The following is a 16,226-nucleotide window of genomic DNA, read 5'->3' on the forward strand; positions in this document are numbered from 1 at the left end:
AGGGAAGACCCAGAGTTCTCAACTTCCGGTCTCAACCTGACCCAATTCCAGCTATTGTGGGAATTTGGGAATGAACCAGTGAGAGAGAGAGAGAGAGTGTGTGTGTGTGCACATGTGAATGTCTACCTTTCAAATGTAAATAGAAAAATAAATAAGAGTGCTTCCCAGTACCATGTTAAGAGGGGGATAGGTGTTGTGGCATTTCAGGTTAAGCTGTCTCTTGGCATGACCACAGCTCAATTCCAGTCCCAATTCTTCCATTTCCCATCCAGCTTTCTGCTAATGCATCTTGTGGGGCAACAAATCATGGTTCAAATCCCTGGGTGCCCGGCAGCCACATGAGGATCCCGGATGGGGTTCCAGGGACCTCTGGCCTAATCCAGCCCTGGCCGTTGGAGGTGTGCAGGGAGTGAACCTGCAGTTGGAAGGTTTCTCTCTCACGTGCTCTCGCTCGCTCTCTCTTATTCTGTCACTTTATCTTCCAAAAAAATTTCCCATTTTAAAAAAGGCGGGTGAGGTGGGATTTACATTCTGAATATTTTCCTGCATTTTAAAATTCTAAGAAAAAAGCAACTTTTGTGCTGAATAAATACATAACAAAAACATAAGTGCAGAAATGCAAAAATTTTGGCTTTTGCAATAAAGCTGTGTTTATTTAAAATACTAAATATCTTCTTTTTAAAAATAAATGTATTTTATTTATTTTAGAGGCATAGCTAAAGAAATAGAGAAGGACAGACAAATATTCCATCTGCAGGCTTAATCCCCAAATAGCCGCAATGGCCAGGGCTAAGCCAGAGCAGAACCAGGAGCCAGAAGCTTACTGCGAGTATCCTGCGTGAAAACAGGGGCACTCATGGTTTCCTGGAGGAACATCACTGTCCCCAAGTCGCTTCTTCAAAAGTACAAGGGAGTGGTTCTCTGTGTCTGCATAGAAGTGTTAGGATAGCCAGTTAAGGCTATAGGTTCAATAGTAAAAGCCGGTGTTCTGAATGCAGCTTTTTCAGCAGTGAGATTTCAGTCACTTTGGTTGTGGAAATAGACAGCTAGACAAGTTTTTTGTTTTTTTTGTTTTTAACCTCATGCCTCCCTTTGCTGGAAGCAGAGGAAGACAAGGATCCCATCTGCTCCTGCTCTTCTGCACGTGTAGCCTTTGTTTTAGTTTTATTTTATTTTTTACTTATTTATTTATTTATTTTGGAAAGTCAGATATACAGAGAGGAGAGATAAGAATGAAGATCTTCCATCCATTGATTCACGCCCCAAGTGGCTGCAATAGCTGGACCTGAGCTGATCCGAAGCCAGGAACCTGGAGACTCTTCTGGGTCTCCCACGTGGGTGCAGGATACGAAGGTTTTGGGCCATCCTCGACTGCTTTCCCAGGCCACAAGCAGGGAGCTGGATGGAAAGTGGAGAGCCAGGACCCAAACGAGTACCCATATGCAAGGCGAGGACTTTAGCCACTAGGCTACCACGCTGGGCCCCAGGTCACCTTTGAATATATGCATTATACATAAGACAGAACTGGAACCTGGAGTGTAAACCCAAGTGAAATTCCCAGCCCCAGGAAACAACTTTTTGATATCTGAGTAAAAACTGATTTTTTGTAATCAGTTTAAGTTCTTTCGTGGAGCAAAAGGGAGACTACATTCTTCTCTCTATCCAGGAAATGTTGGCACTTGACGCTCCAAGGAGACACAAGGTATCCGTCCACGTTCTTGCCAGGGAAATGGATTCTTGTAAGTATTGAATACTGATTTTTTTTGAGAAGCCTGTTTCTTTAGGTTCATGTTGAACCACCTGATGGTTGTCCCTTTGCCACATGCTGAAGTGGCATCAGATGGTAAAAGAGTAGACAGAAGGAGCAAGGGACAATCTGCTGTGCCAAAGCAGCAGTTACAGGGAAGGGGACAATGAAGCCATGAAGGACAGAACTATGGCTTCGTGGGGACACCCTGCGGCAGCAGGTGGGGCACCCCGGAGAGGCTTTCTGGCACCACTGTGAGGCTGAAGGGGAGGGCGAGCCAGCTGTCTACCCCATCCTTCCTGTCGCTTGCTGACCATCGTTTGCCTGATGGCTGTTAACTGTGCTGGCCTTCCGGATTGCTTGACTGCCTAACTCTGGGTGACCAGAGCCTCAGCATCCAGTCAGATCAGACCTGGACACCCAGGCTGCTGCAGCCATGACTCCATGACCTTGCCAACATGAAGAGCCTTTACTGGACACTGTAGATAGGAGGCAGGCAAAGCAGTCAGGGCCTTGGGCACCTCCGAGGGACCCAAGAAGCGAGTCTGGTCGTGGACTGAATCTGTTTCAGGTTTGTAGTGAAAGTTACTGTTGTGTGCTAATGGAAGTGTAAATCATTGAAACCTTTGTTTTCTTATAGGCCCTGTTGTTGGAGAGTTCCCATGTCTAAATGATATAAATTTGTCACAAGCACCAGCCTTGCCACAAGTAAGAACCGTAACTATGATGCTAGATTGTGTTATCAGGACTTCCTACTTAGAGCACATAAAGACAGAAGTCTCAGGTCACCAGATAGTCCAGCTTCCTCTTGGGGTTTCCTTCAAGCGCTCTTCACCCTGCCTCTGCCTCTTGTAGGAACACATGTGTTACTGTGCAGTGAGTCCTCTCTGGCCACATCTTTTCTAAACATTGAATATTGCCCATGTGTTTTAATAATTTACAAAGGCTGGCATCCACTTGCAAGAGGAGCACGTTGGCAGTTGAGACCAGGCCCTCTCTGTAACTCTGCGGAAGCCTTGGTGCTGAGCCTTTGTGGAGCCAACTTTTGTGTGCACATAGGAAAGGCAGAAATCTTCCCTGTGGGCCAGAGACCCAGCTGGGAGCACTTGTCGTAGGTTGGCACGGGACATTCAGTGACCCTGTGGCCCTCGTGACCCAGGACCAGCAGGCCACCACGTAGGAGGTAGAAACCAGTGTGTACCTCTCCGCAAAAAAAAAGTTGATGTCCTATTCTCAACCTGATTTGTAGGCTAAATTTATTTGGTTTGTGTATCTTCTTTTTTTTTTGCTTTTTCAGCCTGAAGTGATTCAGAACATGACTGAGTTCAAGCGCGGTTTGCCCCTGTTTCCCCTGGTGAAGCCACATATTAACTTCATGGCTGCCAAGCTCTGAAGACTTCCCGCAGCTGGGAAGACGCAAGTGGATGTGTTCCTGAGTCTTCCAAGGCCTAGGGGAGCCATCTGGGCTCCTGGAGGAGTTTCTGATTCACTTAGAGAAAGACAGATAAAAAGGAATTGTCGAATGTCATTATGTAGAAATATTAAAAATCCAAAATAAATTACAGAATCTTATAGATGTAGAATATTTTTTAAACACATGCCTCTTAAATATTTTAAATTTTTTTCTTTTTACATCTAAGAAATTTCCCTTATATAACAGTGCTTAAAATGATAAATGATATTCCTACAGAATCTTTCTTCCCTATTCTGTAAAATAGTCAATTGTCCAAAGAAAATTAAACTTAGGTTTTTTTTTTTTTAAAGCCTGCTTAAGTTAACAAGAGTTCAAGGCATTTAAAAAGGCAATACCTTTTTAAACAACTTAGCCCAAATTTACTTTCTACCTGTGATAGTTTGGTGTTAATGGACAACCTTACATTTGACATAAAATGAACAGAGTAACATAATTTTCTTTTGTTAGTAAAATTGCTGGTTATATAAGGCATGGTTTTAATCTTTTTATAAGGTTTGAACATGTTTTTTATTCCAACTAGTAAAGCTGCTGGAAAAACCCTGGAGCACCCTGGCTCATTTACAGTGCTAGAAGTACAGATGTACTTACATCAGTTCTGTCCCAAACTGAATTTCTCAGGATTCCTGTGGTTTCTTTCCTTCTGACTGAATCATATCCATGTTCGTATTGCTCATAGTTGGTTTGCAGTGTTCCATCAGTTTGACTTTTTCTGATCAACATGTTGTATTTATTTAACGAGTACAGATAGGGTCGAATCGAGATCCTACTGAGTGTGTGACGTGCTTCTCCAACATCAGCTACTGTAACCTCAGTCAGTATGTGACCCAGAATATTTTCATCCATGATGATGAATTTAAAAGGCAACAACTATAAAGCCACCTTTTTGGAGGTAATGAAGAGTTAATCTTACATTGTTAAATAGCAAGTCTCTTTAAGACTCTAAAGTCCCTCATTGCTACCAGTCCAATCTTGCCTTAAGTGTTTTTTTTTTTTAATATATAAATATCAACATACAATCACAGATGGTAACTAGAGTGGACTTTTTAAAAAAATATTTTTTTCATAAATGCTATTTTAGGTGAAATTGTTAACTTCATTGTTTTGCAAATATTTACTGTTAAAATTGCTTCAAGAGAAATTGTGAATATATTTCCACATACAGGCATGAGTAACAGTAAATGACCCTGTCATCCACTAACTCAGGCAGAGTGGCATTTTCATGTGGCTTGTTTGCCAGTTCTGTTTGCGGAGTCCTGTCTTTTCACATCTTCAGTTTTTACAACTACCATTTTCCAAACAGTCTCAATTTGGGGCAAGAATGATACGGTCACACTACAGGCCTGCTTTGAAAAGCAGGGCTCCTGCGGTCAGATCCATGTGGTGCTGTAACTGTCTTTCTACCCTTACCCTTCAAGGGCCGCCTGGGATGAAGCCCGTCTGTGTCCATCAGGAGTGGAACTTCACCACCTCCTTCTGCTTTTATGCTTTTATAGACTATGCAGCTCTTCATCCAACTGCAGAGACATACCACGTGGCACAAGAATTAGTCCTGAAGGGGAAAGAAAAATCCACCTTTTCTGTGGAACATTAGTATGTGCTGTTGAGGAACTTCTAACTCCTTTTTTTTTTTTCTTTCTAATGACTGAAATTTAAGAGAAAGGCACATGATGCAGGTTAGAAAAACACTTGGTGCAGTCTTCCGCAAACCTGCAATGGCTGTTGAGTTGCTCAGGCATTCCTCAGTTGCCAAGTTGATCTCGAGCTGCCGTGGCATCTCTCAGGCATCTCCTAATGGATTCTCTCGAATGAGTCCAAGCTGCAGTCCCTGAGCAATAACAGACCACCCCAGACACTGCTGCTCAACTCGAGGCTCAGCAAACAAGATTTGTGCAACAAACGAGTTACTGGTTGCCTGGGACCTTTTTTTTTATTTGTTTGTTTTGCTTTAAATTTTAAAAAGCCCTCTTTCTGGCCAGCTGGTGTGATGGAGAAAGCACGTGGCACAGCCAGTGTGGAGGAGTGCTAGGGTTACCCTGTTTACAATAAACCACCTGCATTTAACCTCTGGAGTTGGCGTCTGTGTCGTTTTTATAGTTCCAGTGAAAAACACGGTGGCCAGTGCTCAGCCTACCTCTCAACATCTGATTTGACAAGACTCCTTGCTTTCATTGTTCCTCAGAAAGCAGTGAGCTCTAGTTTGTTCTCTTTGAGCATGTCTTGATAACAGCTTCTTAGTTAAATGGCTCAGTTTCACTCTGCTTAAAATAAATGACTTGTAAAACAGCAACCTTGGTATTTGAGACTGACTTCCTGGTGCAGTATCACTGACCCCAAACCCTGAAGATCCCCCCCACCCGGTCTTTAACAATGGAGAAAGATTAAAGGGCTAGGAAAATCAACTTCTTCTGTCCTGGAGTTATATATTCACACCTTGCCACAACTCCAGCCACAACCTAGACAGATACCTTGTTAAGTCGCTGGCCTGTGACACCCTGTCAGTACACTCTCTGTGTCCATGGGGTGACCAGCAGGCTCCAGCAGGCATTACCAGAGGGATCTGCTGCCAGCCTAGGACAGTGCTCCAGCCCCCACCGTCAGCTTGTGCTCAGGAATGGTGCACACCCCATGCAGAGGCTCTGCAGCTGGGGGCAGTTTTCCTTTGTCCCTGAGTGCAGCAGGGAAGCTTTCTGGGCCATTTGATTCTCTAATTTAGCATCTGGGAATGCTTAATGATGAGACCGAGGCCTCTCGCCTGGGATCTGCCTTTAATCCTTCCCTGACAAGACTGTCTCCCACCTATCAAATGAGGTTCAGTGTTTCAGTGTAAGCATCATATTCTCCATGGTGCCTGGTGGCAATGCTTGTTGGTAGTTACAGGATGACTGTTTTAAACAGCTTGTATTCTAAATTGACACTAATAGCTAACATCAAGCCCTTGAGAGTCATCCTGTCATGGGCTGCCACAGTAATTTTTAGGGAGGATGGTAATAACAAGTTTTCATCCTCATCCCTGAGTTTCAGAGGTGGAACTAAGTTCTGGAAGCTGAACAGTTTGCTCAGAATCTTAGAGAAAGCACAGGTTCGAGCCTTCCGTTAGATCTGCAGATTGTAAATCTCATCCAGGCCTGTGGATTTCCTGTGGGAACAACTCCCACATCTGTTAGTGTACTTAGGAAACAAATGGCAGGGCAGTTGCTTTTCTTCAGTAACGTCACTTTATCTTTTCCGCAGGCACCATCTTACTTGCTCTCCCAGCCTTTACCTGTGTGGGGGGCTGGGAGACCAGATGTCCTCTGCTCTAGCCCACTCTTGATTCCACTTCTCTAGGCTACCCTGTGGCAGGTGATCAGCACTGCCTGCATGATCTTTCTCCCTATTGTAGTTAATCCATCCCTGTATCTGAGGGAGAGTATCTGGGATCCTTTTAGGAATTAGGAAAAAAGTAGGAAGTGTTAAGTTCACCTCTCACTCTACCATCCCCATGAGGCAGGTGTCCTCTGGACAGCCACGGTTTGCATGGTTTCCCTGTAGTCTTTTTAAGTGTCCATATAGAGCCAGGCTCCCTGTTCAGCATTAAAACTCATATCCTCAACAGTCTGTCTGTATTCGACAATTTCCACATGAATGTGCTTGGTAAAAGTATGAAGTTATCATTGAATGTTTAGTACCAAACTCTATTACACTTTGCAATAAGCAAAGTGAATCTGCTTTATGGGATGTTCAGGGTTTTCAAGCTTTGGTCTGTGATAAACTTCTTTGTGCAGTGTGTGAAATTTCTGACTTTTTTTCTTTAAATTGCCTGATTGATATAAATATATTATTTGACTTTATATTTTGAAAACTGTTAAATCTTCAGAAAAGTTGTTAGAATAATCCAGTGAATTCCCATGTACCCTCCATTTTGTGTGTTTCATATTACTTTCTCCCTCTTTCTGGTGTGTGTGTGTGTGTGTGTGTGTGTGTGTGTGTTTGTTCAGCTAAGTTATTTGAGACTAAGTTGTAGTTGTCATTATCCCTATCCATAAATACTGCAGTGAACGTCTCCCAAAGGAATTTGGGCCATCTGGGTGAGGCGTGGCCTTTGTCATTGACAAAGGGACAGCTGTACAGCAGCAACATAGATGAGTACATCCATTCAAAGATACAAGCAGTCAAAATAGACTTGAAAAGCAAGAAAAGCTGCATTTCCTTACCTATCAGATAAATTAAATTCAGGGACAGGCTTTTGGCCTAGCAGGGTTAAGATACCACTTAGGTTGCCCATACTGCACATCAACCTAAATTTAACTCCTAGTTCATGACTCCAGGTTCCTGTTAAAACAGATGTTGGGAAGCGGCAGTGATGGCTCCTGTAGTTGGGTTCTTGCTACATACCTGGGGGATCTGGCTTGAGTTCCCAGCTCCTAGCTGGTTGCAGGTGTTGAAGGAGTGAACCAAACCAACAGGAGCTAGCTTTACCTCTCTGCCAGAAAAATACATATTGAATATATAAGTAAATTTTGTCCCATGAAGAAAATTCCAAGGCCAAAAATTTTTAAACCTTTAAGAGGAAATTACACTGATCATACATGATCATATATTTAAAAAAATAGAAACAGGAACTCTCCACAGGTCACTTGATGGAGCAAAATTAGAAAATTTCTCTAGGGCCCGGCACCATAGCCTAGCGGCTGTAAGTCCTTGCCTTGCACACACCAGGATCCCCTATGGGTGCTAGTTCTAATTCTGGCAGCCCCACTTCCCATCCAGCTCCCTGCTTGTGGCCTGGGAAAACAGTGGAGGATGGCCCAAAGCCTTGGGACCCTGCACCTGTGTGGGAGACCCAGCAGAGGCTCCTGGCTCCTGGCTTTGGATCAGCTCAGCTCCAGCTCTTGTGGCTTCGGAGTGAATCAATGGACCGAAGATCTTCTCTGTCTTTCCAATAAAAATAAGTAAAATAAATCTTTAAAAAAGAAAAGTGCTCTAAGCCAATCACCCCTACAAAGAAGAGTCCGTGTTGTGAGTGTTGCACCTACCAGTGGAGGCCCTGTGAAGTACACCTGCATTCCATATCAGAGTATCTGGGTTCGAGTCCCAAGCCAGCTCCTCTAACACATAGCTTAGCTGACAACAGGTGATGGCTCTAGTAGGTGGATCCTTGTCACCCATGAGATGTGGATTGAATTCCTGGCTCCTGTCTTCCACCTGGCCCAGCCCTGGCTGTTGTGGCCTTTGAGGGAGTGAACCACTGGATGGGAGTGTTTCTTCTCTGATCCTTTTGCTCTCTCTGTCTGCCTTTCAAATAAATAAGAATTTAAAAACCAGATTTCTATAATGGGCATTGTGGTATAGTGGGTTAAGCTACCACTTGGGATACTTGCATTCTCTATCAGATGCTGATTCCAGTCCGCACTGCTCTGCTGCTTATCCAGCTCCTTGCTAATGTGCCCAGAGAAGCAGCAGATGATGCTCAAGTACTTGAGTCCCTGCCACCCATGTGGGTATCTTTGGCTTGGCCAGGCAGCTGTGGTGGCCATCTAGGAAGTGAACAAGTGAATGGAATTTCTTGATCTCTCTTTCTTCCCCCTCTTTCAATAATTCCTTAAAAATAAGAAACCCCCCACCAAAGTCCTTAATAAAACATTTAAAATATTAACAATTTGAATTCAGCAGCATATAAAAAAGGGATTTCTGTTATAGTTGATTTTGAATTATTACACCAACTTTGCATGAAGATCTAGCAGAAATGCAAGATTGGCATAATATTAAGAACCAACTGGTACTGTTTACCATGATGACAGAAATAAGGAGAACAAGCTACTGAATTATTTCAGTAGGTACAATAAGGACATTTTATGAAGTTCATACTAAAGCCTTCCATAAGGAAGCAATGAAAGGGAAGTTTCTCAACCTAATGAAAGGAATGAATGAATACCTACAATCTAACGGAAAGATGTTGGACACTTTCCCCTTTGGATCTGCACACAAGAACACCCCTTCTAGTCATACTTGTGTTTGAGGTCCTGCTTGGTACAAGAAGGCATCAAGGTTGTCCAGGGTGAAAGAAATGTTCATCATCACACATCAGAAAATTCTATGGACCCGACGTGTGCTGGGATTGGTAACTGAATTAGCAAAGTAACAAGAAACAAGTCAATGCTAAATCAATTATGTATCATGCTGGCCACAAAATTAAAATATCATTTCAGTAGCATTCAAGTTTGAAGTACCTAAAAAAGTTTTAAAAAGAAATCTTCTCCCTTTTTCCAGATATAGAAAAAAGAGAGAATGTGGAAACAATGGTCTTACCCAATTTCCTGTAGCCCTTGACCATTTACGCGCTAATCAACTATGTAAAGATCATCAAAGTAAGAGTAATAATAATTTGTACAAAAGAAATGTGAGAAATCTGCACTGAAAAATATCAAAATATTGCTGAGATAAGTTTCTCAAGATCTAAAAGTAATTTAGTATCCTATATCGTATTCATGGACTGGAAACAATATAGGAAAAAAAATAGTTATTTTTTTGAGTGTATTTATTTGAAAGGCAGAGAGACGCATCTGTCATCTGCTGGTTCACTCCCAAATGCTTACAACAGCCAAGGCTGGGGCAGGCTACATCCACAAGCCAGGAACTCAGTCTGTGTCTCCCATGGGTGTCAAACACCCAACCGTCACTCGCTCCTTCCCCACGTGTGTCCCATGCATCTCTCTCTGGCTTTTCATCTACGTCCTTTAAAGCCCTATCTAGTAAACCAGTGTGTTTCTCTGAATTCTCTGGGTGCATCCTAGCGAATTGACTGGATCCAAAGAAGGGATAGAGGGAACTGTATTTGTAACCAATCAGAACTAGAAGTGGCAACCTACAGCCATGGGCAGCTTCTGAAGAGGGCAGGGCGATCCTGTGGAGCGGTGCCCTTCATCTCTGGGTCTGACACCAATACCAGGTGATGGCAAAATAAACCATTGATGTCCTGGAGAACTGCTTGGTGTATGTGGAAAGGCCACACATGTGGCTCAGAAATTGTGTTGCATGTCAGAGGAAAAAAAAGTTTGTGTTTTTCCATCAGAGGACCCCATGACAAAACAGATGAATAAGAGAAAAGTATACACGTTTGTAAGTTTTACATGAAAGCTTTCATAAAGGGAAGGCCGGAAGAAACAAGTAACCTGTTGTGTTTTTTTCAGACTAAGTCATTCTCTCCCGTTGGCATATAGACTTAAGTGCCTATCAAAATTCCACCCAGTGGTTCTGGCTGACAGTGACAATCTGATTTTTACATAGGAGCAGGCCTTTGGCCCAGTGGTTAAATCGCTGCTTCCTATTCCAGACTACCTGATTGGAGTCCCAACTACTCTGCGCTCTGTCCAGCTTCCTGCTGATGGTGCAAGGCAACAAGTAGGTGATGGCTCATGTGCTCGGGTTCTTGCCACCCATGTGGAAGTCCTGGGCTGAGCTTCAGGCTCCTGGCTCCAGCCTGGCCTAATCCTGGCTGTTGCAGGCATTTGAGGATTAAGCCAGTAGATGAAAAATCTCATCTCTGTTCTCCCATCCCTGCCCCTTCCCTCCTCTCTGTCTTTTCAAATAGCAGGGGGGAAAGTGGAGACCGGCTGTATGGCATATCGGGTCAGCCTCTACCTGTGGTGCCAGCATTCCATGTGGGTGCCAGTTTGAGCCCCACCTGCTCCTCTCGCCATCCAATTCCCTGCTAATGTGCCTGGGAAAGCAGGAGAATGTGGGGTGAAGTACTTAGGCTCCTGAACCCACAGGGGAGACCCAGAAGCAGCTCCAGGCTCCTGGCTTCAGACAAGCCCAGTTCCAGCTGGGAAGTGAACTCCCTTTGTCTCTGTCTCTCTCTCTAACTGCCTTTCAAATAAAATGGGGAAAGTTTTACATGAAGTTTATGTGGACTTGCAAAGAATCTTGAATAGCAAAAGTAATTGTGAAAAGAGAACAAAATTTTCCTTGATTGCAAAGCTTATTGTTTTTATGAAAACTGAGTATGTAAGAACCAGCTGCCAAAGACAGCCGGAGGAGACTGACAAATCTGGGATTGAATGTGTAATATATCAGGAATTTGGGAATTGAAGAGCATCTGCCATGGCAACAAAATACAGGGATCCCAGGCAGAAGAAAAGGGATCTTACATGCTAAGCTAGACAGAGGTGGCCATGTGACCAACGGGAGGTACCTAGACTTTTTCAGCAAATATTAACATTTGCAGGAAATATTCCCAGCATCAAGTAAGAGTGGCAGATTATCTTAATCCCACAGAATTATTTTAAAAGATTTACTTACTGTTATTTGGAAGGCAGATTTACAGAAAGAGAAGAGATAGAACTTCCATCTGCTAGTTCACTCCACAGTGGCTAGAGCTGGGCCAATCTGAAGCCAAGGGCTTGGAACATCTTCCGGGTCTCTCACATGGGTGTAGGGGCCCAAGGATGTGGGCCGTCTTCCACTGTTGACCAAGGAGCATTAGCTGGGAGCTGGATGGGAAGTGGGGCAGTTTAGACTGGAACTGGCACCCATATGGGATGCTGGCACTGCAGGCAGAGACTTAACTTACTATATACCATAGCCCCGGCTCCTCCATAGAAATTTTAATAACTGCTATGGTCACCTAGTGGGCAAGATGGTGGCTATAGCCTGGTGGCTCTACTCATATCAGACTGGATTCCTGTGATTACGTAAAACTGTAGCAACCAAGACAAGGATAAACACAAACAAATGGGGTAGAATGCAGTCCAGAAATAGATCACATGTTTCTTGCAGCTGCTTTTTGGTAAAAACTGTCATGATGATTCAACAGAGGAAAAAATCCTTTTTTTTAAGATTTAGTTGTTTTTTTTTGTGTTTTTTTTTTTTTTTTAATTAGACCAATTTACAGAGAGTAAGCGACACAGAGAGAAGGATCTTCCATCTGCTGGTTCAGTCCCTAAGTGGCCTCCCAAGGTGCTGAGTGGGCTGGAGGTTAGGAGGCCTGCAGCCACGTTGGAGTGCCTAGCTTTGACAGCTGGCTGCGTTCTCGCCTCCAGCTCCAGTGGCTCACACAGCCACCCGTGGAGGCCAGCATTAGGTTCCCTGCTTTGGCTACAGGCACCTGCAGAGGGAGCAAGCAGATGAAAGCGCTCCTTCTCTGCCTCATGCAATTCAAACAACAACAACAGAACACTGAAGAGCTGTTAGAAGAGATCTGTGGCTGTCTGCAGTCTTTCCAAGGCACAAGACCAAAGGACCTTCGGTAACTTTGAGGAAAAAATGGAAATGTCCTACATCAATTAAAAGCTGAAAAGGTAATTTAAAGCCACAATGAGGTGCCATCACATGCAGACTGTCATAGCCAAATTTAGGAACACTGAGAGTGGTAAGTGCAAACTTCTGTGCTTTTTAAAAATGTCTTAAGTTTCTGTTCCTACTATAGCGTCAGAACACTTGTTCTGTACTGTAACCACATAGCATCTTTTGGGAAATGTTTCTGAGGCATCATTTATGTAATGTTCTAATAAAACACATTCTCATGAATTTCTGTTTTGTTTTTAAAGATTTATTTTTACCAGAAAGGCAGCTACATAGAGAGAAGGAGATACAGAGAAAAGATCCTCTGTCCACTGGCCCACTCCCTCAAGTGGCCACAACAGTTGGAGCTGAGCCAATCTGAAGCCAGGAGCCAGGAGCTTCTTCTAGATCTCCTTCACAGGTGCAGGGTCCCAAGGCTTTGGGCCGTGCTGTATTGCCTTTCCCAGGCCACAAACAGGGAATTGGATGGGAAGTGGAGTTGCTGAGACGTGAACCGGTGTCCACATAGGATTCCAGTGCATGCAAGGCAAGGATTTAGTCACTAGGCTGTTGCACTGGGCCTTGCATACATGAATTTCAAGGGTTTTTCACACCAATGCAAACGTTCTAAAATTTCATTTCCATGAACCTTTTGGAGTACCCTAGTACGCATTGTGCATGTCTGACTGAAAAGTTGCACTTAGGAGCTTTGCCCACTTATCGTGTGTAGCTTTTTCCAATTTTGCTGTCATATTGTATTTCATCATATAATTTATGTATCCTATTCAAAAGCACATAGATTTCCAGTTATGGATTATTTAGAACTCAGTCTGCTGTAAGCATTGTTAGACCTGTCTTTGGGTACACACCTGTATGTGTCTGCAGGAGTGCACTACAGGCAAAATTACCACGTCCTAATCTAAGTGTGCTCCATTTTAGGAGATAATGCCAAATAATTTTCTGGAAAGATTGTATCAATCTATACCCTTTCCAACAGACTGCATTGCAGTTCTTAAACGAAAAAATACCTAAGAAAGTAGTCCATCAAAATCACTAAAAACTGCTTGATAGTTTTGCCCAGGGGTAAGGATGGCTGTTTATGTGTGTATGTGGGCACGTTACCTCTGTGTGTGTGTTTGTGTGTGTATATTGTGTACATGTATTTGTGAAGGTGTAGGTGTGTGGTATTTATATGTGTATATGTGAATATGATATGCATGTGTGTGTGTCTGCATCTCTTTGCTCGGCACTTTATGTGTCATCATAGCAATTCATTTGCTATTCAGAGCCATTCAGATTGACTGGCAGTAACTCAACTGTGGAAAGCATGAAGGGGTCTTAGGCTCTTTTTACTTGATGGTGGTCTTGTGCAATGAATTAATGTTCAGTATTCATCACTGACTTAGAGTTTATTCTAATTCACTAATTATTAACCATAATTTCACAGAATTTCCTGTGAATTGTTAACTTAAAGCAATAAATAGGGCCCAGTGTGGGAGCCTAGTGGCTAAGGTCCTTGTCTTGTACACACTAGGATCCCATATGGGCACCGGTTCTAATCCCGGCAGCCCCGCTTCCCATCCAGCTCCCTGCTTGTGGCCTGGGAAAGCAGTCAAGCACGGTCCAAGGCTTTGTGACCCTACACCCGCATGGGAAACTAGGAGGAGGTTCCAGGCTCCTGGCTTTGGCTCAGCTCAGGTCCGGCTGTTGCAGCCACTTGGGGGTGAATCATTGGACAGAAGATCTAGATCTTCCTCTCTGTCTCTCCTCCTCTCTGTGTATATCTGACTTTGCAATAAAAAATAAATCTTTAAATACTTAATAATTAATTAATAACCCTCTGTCCTATCCCTGCCCTTCTGATGGTATAGGTCTGGATGCCACCTGCATATTGGATTATGATCCCAACGGAGAGGGGCAATACTTCTGATGGTGCAAAGCTACAATTGGCCACCAGATGGCGACAAAGCACGTCTAAGAGGCTCCCATAAAGCCCATTTGAACATACCTGCACCAGCTCCAATTTTTGTAATGTACCATCCTAGACAAAAATGTGGAAAGATGGGTAAAATTATCTCCAGTGCTGTTGCCTGACAACCAAAGACATTCTCACAACCATTGGGGAAAATTCCAGGAACTAACTTAAAAAATAGCATGACTAAAAGATGTATCTCAGATACCACAGTTTTCATCCAGAAATATTTTCAATCCTCCTACTTCACTTGATAAAATAAACTATATAAGCTGATAGCAAGACTAGAAAAAATGAGGGTAATATTGTTCATACAAGAGTATTTTTTTAAAGTTAATGAAAAATCGTGAGTTTTGCATCACAATCAACCTTATCATTTTTTTGAAAAAATTTTTCGTTTTTATCACAAAGTCAGATATACAGAAAGGAGGAAAGACAGAGAGGAAGATTTTCTGTCTAATGATTCACTCCCCAAGTGACCACAACACCAGGAGCTGAGCCGATCTGAAGCCAGGAACCAGGAGCTTCTGGGTCCCCCATGGGGGTACAGGTCCCAAGGCTTTGGGCCGTCCTCAACTGCTTTGCCAGGCCACAAGCAGGGAGCTGGATGGGAAGCAGGGCTGCCAGGACACAAACCAGTACCCATATGGGATCCTGGAGCTTTTAAGGCAAAGACTTTAGCCACTAGGCTACCATGCCAGGCCCTCAACCTTATCTTTTTAAAAAAGATTTCAGTCAGCATCTGTGGCATAGTTGGTAAAGCTGCTGCCTGCAGCACCAGCATTCAGCATTCAGTATGGGCACAGGCTCAAATCCTGGCTGTTCCTCTTTGGATCCAGCTCCATACTAATGTGCCTTGGAAAACAATGAGGGATAGTCCAAGTGCTTGGACCCCTGCACCAAGCAGGAGCCTAGATGAAGCTCCTGGATTTGGCCTGACCCAACCCTGGGCATTGCATCCATTTGGAAAATGAATCAGCAGATGGGAAATCTATCTCTCATTTGCAAAGAAATCCTTTTAAAAGAAAAAGATTTACCTATTTATTTGAAAAACATATATAGAGGAATGAAAAATAGAGTTATTCCATCTGTCAGTTCATGCTCTAAGTGGCTGAAGCAGCTAATGCTAGTCCAGGCCGAAGCCAAGGACCAGGAACTGCATGCTGGTCTCCACCGTGGGCAGCAGGGGTGCAGCAGCGAAGCCATTGCTGCCTCCAAGGCACTGAGTGCGAAGCTCAGACTGAAGTGGCACAGTCAGCGCTTCAGCTGGCACTCTCAGGGGCTGTGGGCATCCCAAGCAACAGCCCAACCTGCTGCATCAAAATGCTGGCCCCCTTTTTTCCTCTCCTTCCTTCCTCTTTCTGATGTATTAAAAAACAGAGTCGTAGAACGTGGGATCGTCCGTCATCTGGTTCTCTCCGGATGTCCACAACAGCCAGGACTGGGTCAGTCCAAAACCAAGAGCCTAGAACTCAGTGCTGATCTCCCCTGTGGGATGTCAGGAACCCAAGCCTTGGAGCCAGCAACTGCCTCCCAGGCTGTGCCTTAGCACAAGAAGCTGGGTTCAAAGTGGAGCAGGGAGCCCAGCACTGTAGCCTAGCAGCTGAAGTCCTCGCCTTGCATACACCCGGATCCCATAGGGGCACTGGTTCATGTCACGGCAGTCCCGCTTCCCATCAAGCTCCCTGCTTGTGGCCAGGGAAAACCATCAAGGACGCCTCAAAGCTATGGGACCCTGCACCCACATGCAGGGTCCTGGCTCCTAGCTTCGG

General features: G+C 43.9%; 1 protein-coding gene across 6 annotated transcripts in view; it reads left to right on the forward strand.

The window, feature by feature from the left end:
• The window catches only part of IDE (insulin degrading enzyme), a 113,566-nt gene extending 108,280 nt beyond the window's left edge, over positions 1 to 5,286 (forward strand). For all 6 annotated transcript variants that reach the window (XM_058671117.1, XM_058671112.1, XM_058671113.1 and 3 more), the window contains exons 23-25: positions 1,667 to 1,739; positions 2,388 to 2,455; positions 3,045 to 5,286. In XM_058671117.1, coding sequence (XP_058527100.1) covers positions 1,667 to 1,739; positions 2,388 to 2,455; positions 3,045 to 3,140 — 237 coding nt within the window. In that variant the 3' untranslated portion in view covers positions 3,141 to 5,286. The remainder of the gene's footprint in view (positions 1 to 1,666; positions 1,740 to 2,387; positions 2,456 to 3,044) is intronic.
• The last annotated feature ends 10,940 nt before the right edge of the window (positions 5,287 to 16,226 follow it).

This window comes from Ochotona princeps, chromosome 13 (assembly GCF_030435755.1).
Source record: "Ochotona princeps isolate mOchPri1 chromosome 13, mOchPri1.hap1, whole genome shotgun sequence".
Classification (NCBI taxonomy): domain Eukaryota; kingdom Metazoa; phylum Chordata; class Mammalia; order Lagomorpha; family Ochotonidae; genus Ochotona; species Ochotona princeps.